At 37.9% G+C, this 9,670-nt stretch overlaps 1 protein-coding gene across 2 annotated transcripts in view; it reads left to right on the top strand.

Moving 5' to 3' along the window:
- Positions 1-9,424, top strand: part of LOC104280769 (chromosome unknown open reading frame, human C15orf41) — a 118,265-nt gene extending 108,841 nt beyond the window's left edge. Inside the window, exon 11 of one of the 2 annotated variants that reach the window (XM_009878529.1) lies at positions 9,245-9,424. In XM_009878529.1, coding sequence (XP_009876831.1) covers positions 9,245-9,380 — 136 coding nt within the window. In that variant the 3' untranslated portion in view covers positions 9,381-9,424. The remainder of the gene's footprint in view (positions 1-9,244) is intronic. The other variant, XM_009878530.1, reaches the window with a different exon arrangement.
- The last annotated feature ends 246 nt before the right edge of the window (positions 9,425-9,670 follow it).

Here is a 9,670-nt window from a genome sequence, read left to right as displayed (position 1 = left end):
GTTCATTACTAGAAGTTTTCAGTGCTTAATGGATTTTTTCTTCTTTTGTTCTTTTATTAAACTGTTAAAAATATTTAACAGTGTTGATTACCAGACACTAAACCAGTAATAATTGAGAAAAAGCTTTATATCACACATAATGTTAATGTTGCAACATTTTGTATGGACTCCATTCGTATCTAACCTACTGATGACATTAGATTCCCATTTTAAATACAGCAGTTTTTACAGTGTCTTCCAATTGCATAGTTCAGGTGCATATATTATACTGACCTTGGAAAAAAAAAATATAGTCACTCTCAGTTTGTTTTAAATTTGTCTAAAAGATGTTTAACACAGAGGCCTTGTGGCTATTGGGGTAATAACCTTCATACCATCTTTGGGAACAACTAACATACAAATGTCACATACACAGTAACTGACTTGACGGAAGATCGATCTGGAAATTGCATGGCAAAAATTTAAAAAAAAAAGAAACCCAAAACCATAGGAATCAAGATCAAATCACTTTTGGCATATCCTATCACTCTGGCAAGTGCTGTCACCAGATAAACAACTGCACAAAAAGAAAGGGTTGCTGCAAACTGTGAGGCGCTCACAGATTATTCACATATGGTCTTGCACTGGCCTTAGGATGGCCTGTTACTTCCAGCCCTAAAAATAAACAACTATTAATCACCTAACAGCAACATGAGTTGACCAGCACTTGTGGCTGCCTGGACCCCAATCTAACTGTACTCAAAAAGCTTTTCTTATGTTTTCTGTCACCCAGGATAAGAGGTAGCTTGCAGCCAAGCATTCCTTTGGGAGGACTGCTGTGAGTTTAACAAAATGTTTGAAATAACCTCAGTAACTACTCTCAACACTGATCCACAGCTTCAAATGTGCAGAATCAAACAATAGTGGTCTTGTATCAGCAGTCTCTGGAGAGTGAACTAATGGCATAAGGTTTTCTCAGGGACACTGAATAGCAAGCGAGTACCTCAGGAAGCACCGTTCTTTGCTTGTGTTTAATCAGAAAGTGTTCTTCAAGCAACAATATATGGAATAATTCTGTAATGCAAAGAGCCACCTTTTCCCTCTACCTTTTCAAAAGATAGAAACGTTCTTGCAGTGTCCTACTTGGTAAATCCAAGCAGCACAACTTCAACAGAAGTATCATAGTTCTAGTAACATAGTCACGTTGCAGGACAGAAGGGTATTGCTGCTTTGAACAGGAACACATTAGTGCACTTGTAAAGGTACAGTAAAACAACATGCTAACTCCGAATTATATGACAAATATGTAGATCTAATATAGAGTACTAGACTCTCTGCATCAGAAAAGAATTTATGAAACTTCTGAAAAGGAGATGTAGGAAGCTTTCTTAGATTGTGTCTTTCAGACTGAGATTTTTTAGTTGAGCTTCTTTTGCTTAGTTATGCCCATCATCCAGGACTCCTGAAGACACTTTGTCCTATACTGAGACAGTTAAGTGATAGAATCATAGAATGATTTAGATTGGAAGGGACCTCAAAGACCATCTAGTTCCAAACCCCCTGCCATGGCAGGGACACCTCCCACTAGATCAGGTTGCTCAAGGCTCCATCCAGCCTGGCCTTGAACACTTCCAGGGATGGAGCATCCACAGCCTCCTTGGGCAACCTGTTCCAGTGCCTCACCACCCTCAGAGTAAAGAACTTCTTCCTTATATCTAGTCTAAACCTATGCTCTTCCAGCTTCCACCCATTACCCCTCGTCCTATCGCTACAGGCCCCTGCAAAAACAGTCCCTCCCCAGCTTTCCTGTAGGCCCCCTTCAGGTACTGGAAGGCTGCTCTAAGGTCTCCTCAGAGCCTTCTCTTTTCCAGGCTGAACAAACCTAACTGTCACAGCCTGTCCTCGCAGGAGAGGTGCTCCAGCCCTCTGACCATCCTGGTGGCTCTCCTCTGGACTCACTCCAGCAGCTCCATGTCTTTCTTGTGATGGAAGATCTTTATATTTCAGCAAAACTTGGACCTATCTCCAAATTACTGAATAAGGTACTTGAAACACTGTCCATTGTCTCTTTTAGATAGATACTGAAACTAACTTCCCTGGCAGCTAAAATGCTTTGTTTTCCAACATGCATACCCAAGTGACCTCCACTAAAGCCAGAGACAACTTTGGCCATAATTTCCATGAAACAGTCCCCCAGTGTAAGGCTTAACAATTTCTTTACTAAAATGTTGATGTGAGTACCATGTTAATTTTCAGTACGTCAGCCCAATCTGCAGTGCAGGCATAAGGAGCAGGTTATAGTCTGTCTTCACAGCACAAAACCTTACAGTGTGATGTGCAAAGCATTTACCCCATTTTGAAGATGCTGAGACTGGGGAAAAAAAAAACTTTTACCTAAAGTACACACAGCCATTCTGAGAGATGAGCATCTGGAATACTATTAATAAACAACAAAATAATATGTTTCAGTAGAAGTTAGGACATGAACTAACAAAACTTGAGAAAATCAGAGTTCGCTCCAGGCTTAAAGACAAGCTGCCTTGAGCCAGTGTGTGTTTTCTTTCTCACTCACTGCATCAGTCTTTGCTTAGAAAGCCTTGATCCTTGTAAATCAGTGTAACCTTAATGTTATTTAATCATAGCTTTTACAAGTTAATTTCCATGAGAACTATATTTTTAAAAAAAAAATCTAACTTGTCATTGAGGATTATAAAAATCCTTTATTTGCCTGGAGAACAGGACTCAGATCTGAATGAATAAGGGTAAGTGAATAATGTGTTTCGACAGTTTGTTTATTAAAAATGCATTATGCAGCTATAAGTTATATTGTATTTATAATGTTTTAATGACAGTGACTTGCGTAGTTTTTGGTGCATTATATTAACGTGCATTTAAAAATTGTACTTTGCAAAATTCTGAAATATTTTAAATGGTCTCTTATATCCACATAAATATCACTCAATTTGTTTTTATTTCTCTAAATGCCAAAATCAATTAAATCATATTATAAGCCTGATGAAATGCTTCTATATGATCGATGCCTTAACAGTCTCATTGCACAGATAAAAAGACAGCTAGTGTAAAAAAAAAAAACAAACCCACTTATTAAGATTTAATCATATCCAAGACAGGTGTGACTATAGAGACAGAGACCTGACATGGTTTCCATAGACTTTTTTTTCCCTTGACAGCTCCAGCTTCCACATCAACTGCATGTAACATCAATATCTGGCGTTCATGGAAATGCATACCTTTCTCAGCCCAAAAGAAATTCCCACTTTTGAGGCAAAACATCCTTGGATATAGGAGTCTCACAGAATATTAATAGACTTAATTTTTTTCCTTGTCTTCAGTAAAAATAAGACTTCCTCCAACTACTATGGTAACATCAAAGCTTAAAGCAGATTAGGTTTTACTTGCTTAATTTTACCTTAAGCAGCATAAACTGGATGCCTGGATCCTTGAGACATAATATGCTGCTAAAATCTGTGTGTGGGCTTGATATAATGCTTGCTAGTGCCATGGACAAGTTTCCTATGATCTTTAAAAGTATGTGATCAGAACTTTTTAAACATTTTCTTGAGCCACATTTGCAAGCAAATATATTTTTGCTACTGCAGGAAGTCATTCCCTTACTTCATTTTATTAAGTACTGGAATTTTTTTCTTTCTTTCTGCCAGATTTGGTGAAATTGAAGAAATAAGGTGCATCTTTTATTTAAATCTGCATGTGTGTGTGTGTCACTGGATCACAAAAGTGTGTGAAGAGTTTAAAAAGTGACAGGAATAATAAAACCCCGCAGTTAGTTTTAAATTGCAACCAGAGCATTTTAAATGCACTGTCTTCATAAACAAGTACCGTTATTAAAACTCTATACAAATGAACAGTATCAGAAATACCTTGTTATAAACTATTCTCTACTGGGCTTATAGTAGCTGTTTAAATGGAAAATTTCTTGCTAATCAAAGTCAGTTTCTGAGCGGCGGCTATTAGATGCTTGCCAAGATACATAACGCTGTGTCATCAGCAGTAATAAACTGGTCTAGACGTAAGGAAGTTGGCTGACTGATGCCAACTGACCTTACTTGAAAATGTGGACTGCAGTTGTTGCCTACTTGCCTAGCTCTGCCAATAGCTAAATTCCCTCCACTGACACAAATGAGACTTCTACAAGTACACTGAAATAAAGCTGTGAGTCCTTAAACAGTAAACTGACTAGATATTGTAGGGGGGGTTAATTATTATATCTTCAGGGTTTACTACAAAGCTGGTTTACTTAAAACTGTGATTCTCAAGAACCATGATAAATTGACTTAGATCGTAATAATTTATTTGTGAATTTGCGTAATTGCCTTTTCCCAGGAAATAAGTAGAGATGTGCGAGTGGCAATGCTCTAATTTGCTTGATCTTTAAAAAGAAAAACAAGGAAACAAAGACAGATTTTCAGTGAGCACTGCTGATGATCTGACATTAAAAAGCGAGGGACCAGAATGCGGTCCTTCTAAGACACATTCAGATGCAACGTTTATAATTAAGATTATTAACTAGGTAGATCGTTTTGCTTTCATATTACATGAATACTCATCTGAATCTGATAAAATATTTCCTTAAATATATGAATATTAGAAATAATAATTCATATGCCAGCATTTCATTATGAGAGCCTCTTGGAATTAAAATTATTTACATTATGCTGAGATGCATACAACCCATCTATAACAAATAGACCAAGAATAAATAAAGTGAATCTTTGTTTAAAAACAATTGCAAGATGTTTTACATTTCTGCTCAGTATCGAGCAGTGTGTTGAAAATGCATTTTTCATAAAACCACATGCAAGGCTTTTTGATGGTGAAAAAATCCACTTGCAATAGCCATGTGTCTAGGCAGATCCTTAGAACCTCATAGAGACCCCATACAGACATTCCAAAAAAAGGCATTACTAGAAAGTAGTTTCTCTTGAAGTGAAGTAGAATATATGTGAGCCTACTAGGCCACTTTGATAAATAAATAAAAGTCTCTCTTCTTTTCTGTAACAAAACTGCTTCAGCTGAAGGGCAAGTTAAGCCCAGATTCACATTTTACTCAGAATTTTCATCCTCTTTTTTTTTTTTCTTAGGCGATCCCTTGGCTTGTATGAAGACGAAATTTTTTATTTGTTTTTTTTAAGGAACTGCTTAGCTTTGGGTTATCTCAATTTTACCTTTCTGGCTGTTCAGGACATCTCTCTGAAACTCCTTTCCAAGATTGAAATCTGGTGTCGCAGGATTATCAGTGTAGAAATCTGTACTCCTTTAATTATGGATTTCTTTCAAAATTGATGTCATTAAGCTGGTACGAAAGACCCTCTGAACACTCTTGAATTAGTGCAAAGCTGACTTATTTAGAGTAGTATGATCAAGTTTTATCAAAGCTCTGTTGAGCCTGTAATTGTATTTGACTATACTCACAGTGTATTTTACTATCTCCAGCATCTATCTCAAATCCTTCAGTTGATTCTTTGTAAGACATCATCTACTGCCCTTAGTACTTAGACTAAATTTAGTCTTCTATATCAAGCCTAAATTAGGCCTAATCTAATCCATGACCTTTTGTAATCCTGCTCTCTTCTTGCCATGCCATGGGGTCATAAACCTGTCTACCTCCTGGCACTTCTGGCACTCTGACCTCACACTAAAATGCAGCTAGAGTGGCTTTGACTGCCTCATAGTTACAGCTTCTAATGTCAAAACTAGAGAATTACTAAACTGGGATTTATATAATCATAACTACGTATTTATGGGTTGATTTTTAAGTCAACTGATGCAACCTGAACAGGCAGTTTTCACTTACTATGTTTATTATATGATGAATGAAACTTGCCTCTATATTTCATGTTTATTCTATCATTACTGTGTGGAATTAACCAAACCTTAGTTACTTGGATTTATTTGCAGCTTTAAAAAGAAACTATGTATAAAGGTAGAGTTCTAAAAGTAAGACTAGGTAAAACTACGATTGTGTATAATGTTCCTTAGCACATAAGCTTCTCAGGGTAAGAACTAAAGACAGGGGAGGAAAAATACAAATTAGGCACATTTTTAGGTATTTGTAGAATTTTTCTGAGCAAGAACAAAATCCATATGAGTCCATAGTTTGTTACATTCTGTGCTGGATTTTCATTTTAAGCTTAAACTTCTCCAGTGTGTCTTTTCTATGAAATGAGATAACCTGGCCTGAATTTTATACCATATTTGTATGGTTTTAGAGCCATTTGGTATTTTCAAAGCTTTTTTTCTCCTCCTCAGAGCTATTAAAAGAGTCTCCTTTCCATAGCAATACTGAGTAAGCATTTTGTCATTTTAGTTTATTCTGTGTAAACTAGGGTTAGTCACCAATTTGTTAAATGCTACAATTGATGCAGAAATAAGTTCATAGCTTTAATTTGTAATTCACAGCAGTGGGTTTCGTTCTTCATGCTGTCGTATCTGCGCTTTGGAAGGAGTCGAATTAAAAAGGATCGTTCTTAGGTTATACTCACCTACCTCATTTCCTTACACAAAAAGGTTAAGAGTTGTTTCAAATCAAGGGAGCAGTAATTAACCAGTGGCATTGTTTGTGATTTGCCAACTCTGGGCGTTAATGAGAGGGAAATTAGCACTTAGCAGCAGGAGTTCCTGATAGTCAGTGGCAAATGCTTAATGTGCCAACAAGTTAATTTTGGTCTTAAGTACTGCACTTAAGTGTTTTTAAGCAAAAGTATGGTAAGGTTTTCATGTGATCATACATATGGGCTGTGTGATAGAGAGCTATAATAGAAGGAATGACATAGCATAGTGGGAAAAAATGCAACCTAGGCAGCACAGAGCAAATATTTCTGCTATAATAACACAGTCAAAAGCAAGATTGATGGATGTTTTCATGCTAAAGATGTGCTTGCTTCTGCAATTAACAGCACGCAGATGTTCTTGTATATAAATTTTGTAATCAAATTCAGCATTTCTGAACATAGTCTTTTTAGCACCAAATATCCCTGAAAAATTGTGCTTGATCTGTGATGATTTGCCAGAAAGACATAAAGTAGCCTTTTGAGGCATCTGGCAATATTAATTTTATTAAAAATTACAATGTTAAAACATAACATAACAAGTGACTTAAGCACAGTGCTCCATGCGTTATGGTGGATAGGGGATTCAGACTGCCACACAGAGCAAAATAAGCCCTTCAAAACTTGGGCTGAACAGCTGCTCATTAGCGTCAAGATTTTACCTGGCACCCGTGCTCATAATGAGTCAGTACTTGTGCACATTTCATAGCTTCTGCCTTGCATAAAAGGTCTGCTCCCTGTCTTCTGGGGATTCTTGCTTTTAAAATAACTTTGGATAGTACGTAAGTACAGCCCTACCCAATTATCCCCTTTCTGTGTTTGGTTGATGTGGGAATGATGTGGGAACAGGTATGCTGTCTGTGAAATAGCAGAAGTAGGTCCACCCAGCATCAGCAAATTACTGCCTCTCACCGGGGCAGAGAGCGTCGGTCCTTGGCTTCACTTGCCCTTTGCTCCGTGCTGACTGGCCTCCGCGGGACGGTGAGGTCATTCATGTCTTGGCCCCACAAGAACTGAAGCAAAGGAAAATGGAGAGAAGTCCTTGGACTCAGCAGAGGCTGAAGTTATTGGCCAACCAGAGAAAACTTGGGAGTTGGGTGGAGGCAGCATCGTCCTTCTGTAGGAGCCACTTTTCAGTCTGTGCTTTATGCAGTGCTACACCTTTGAATACGTTAGCTGATGTAGCTGGATATGTTGGAATTTTAACCTTTACATTTTCAAATACCATCTTCCGGTTGCAAGAAGCACATTTGCCAGTGTTGCCTTGGTTATGCTGAGGGGTAATTTACTTTGCTGCTAAACTGCTGCCACATCTGGGTTAAAGAGTAGTAGCCATAAACCAAAATGTTGCAATGCTGTGCAGCGGTTTTGAACAGAAGACTACCGTATTTAATTGAAACTGCAGGAGGAAGCCACGGGGGTTTCTTCTTCCTTTGATGGCTGTTCCGTTTCATGAGCACATGAAATAAGAGTGTTCCTCCGTTCTTGGAAAGAAACCATCCTGATGAAGCCAGTCTGGCACTACCCACGGTTTTGAGTGCTTGTATTGTCTGTTAAGGGGACATGTGGGTTACCATGCACCCCCTCAACACATTTTTATTATAATTAAACATTAACAAAAATTGGCTACAATATTGGTTGAGTCCTGAGCACGGCTGTGCATGTAAACCATTACATGACATTCTATTGAACTTTTTCTTGTACATACGGTATCTAACAGCTCATCCTGCACTGTTGTTTTTGGCAAGTTCACTACAGCATATAATAAATCAAGGACAGAAAAAGCTTTTTGGCCTAATGTTGTACAGACTGCTGTAATGTTAGACTACAGAAAGCAGTTCTGTTTTTAGACATCCTTTTACTAACCCAGCATTCATAATTTATGATTTCACTGTAAAATTCCTGCAACACTACACCAAAAGTAGTGCTGCCCTTTAATTAAGTGCTCTCAGTAGGAAAAACGTGAAACTGATGTGCAAAACATATCGCAGTACACAGTGATTGATAGTGATTACTTCTTTATGAACCCAGCCTGAAGGTCTGAACTTCCTGATGGGTAAAATAGTCCATGGGGCTACTTCCTGAGATTGCCTAGTGGGGATCGGTCAGAGTTAGCAATATCTGAGGAATTCCTGAGGCACGTTTTAGAGATGTTACAGCAGAAACTTTCTATTTCTTTCCGAATTGTGCTTTAACTTAATAATTATCTGAATAGTGGCTCATTGTTGAGATTATATTTTAAGGTTTTGTTGTTATTGTCAAGGTATTATAATTTGCATGAACTGGGACTTGCGTCAACCCTTGTATTTTCAATGCCTGCACATCCAAATATGAAAAAAAGCAGAGTTCATGGCAAGAGAGACTGCAGTTTGTATCAAAGTTACTAAGCGTTATTTAAAATCTAAGGCATAGGTCTTTTACTGATATGTGCAGGGTATTCAGATACGAACAAATCTCTGGTATGAGTTGTTTGAGTCTATAAATAGCATTTTTATTCATGGAATCAGGCATTAATGACATAATTCAACATTGATTAAAATATGAAAAATAAACAGAGGTCAAATACTCTCTTATATGCAGCGAAATTAACAGATTTACTTGTGTTGGAATCACAGAGATGAGAAATTAAAGTTCATCTAACACAATCACCGAAGTTCATTTTCCTTTTTGCTCAATAGATTTGGCCCCGGATTAGTCATCTACTGGTACGGGTTTATTGAAGAGCTGGACTGCCATCGTGAACGTGGTATCCTGCTAAAAGACTGCTTTCCTACTGACATTGTGACTCTGCGACACAGCATGGCTCAGCACTGATGTTGGGAGGAAGAGGTAAATCCGGAAGCAATTTTACTTTCCTGCGGTGTAAACTAATGGCAGCATCTGCCCTGAACTTCAGCTGAACTCCTGCTGCCTGCCCTTCTGCTACTGCCTCTTTACACAAACATATCAAGAGTTTCTGTTTTGCTTCAGACCTCTGTTGTGATCAGCCAAAAAAGACAGGCACAACCCACTCATTATCAGCATTTCTGTCTCTGTCAAACAGCTAGTTTCTAGATACTCATAATCTTTCTTCCTTCCGGATGGCTTCTTACAAGCATTCTAAA

This window comes from Apaloderma vittatum, unplaced genomic scaffold (genome assembly GCF_000703405.1).
Source record: "Apaloderma vittatum isolate BGI_N311 unplaced genomic scaffold, ASM70340v1 scaffold14971, whole genome shotgun sequence".
NCBI classification, from domain to species: domain Eukaryota; kingdom Metazoa; phylum Chordata; class Aves; order Trogoniformes; family Trogonidae; genus Apaloderma; species Apaloderma vittatum.
The sequence above is the reverse complement of the archived record's forward strand: the minus strand, read 5'-3'. Positions and strand labels throughout refer to the sequence as shown.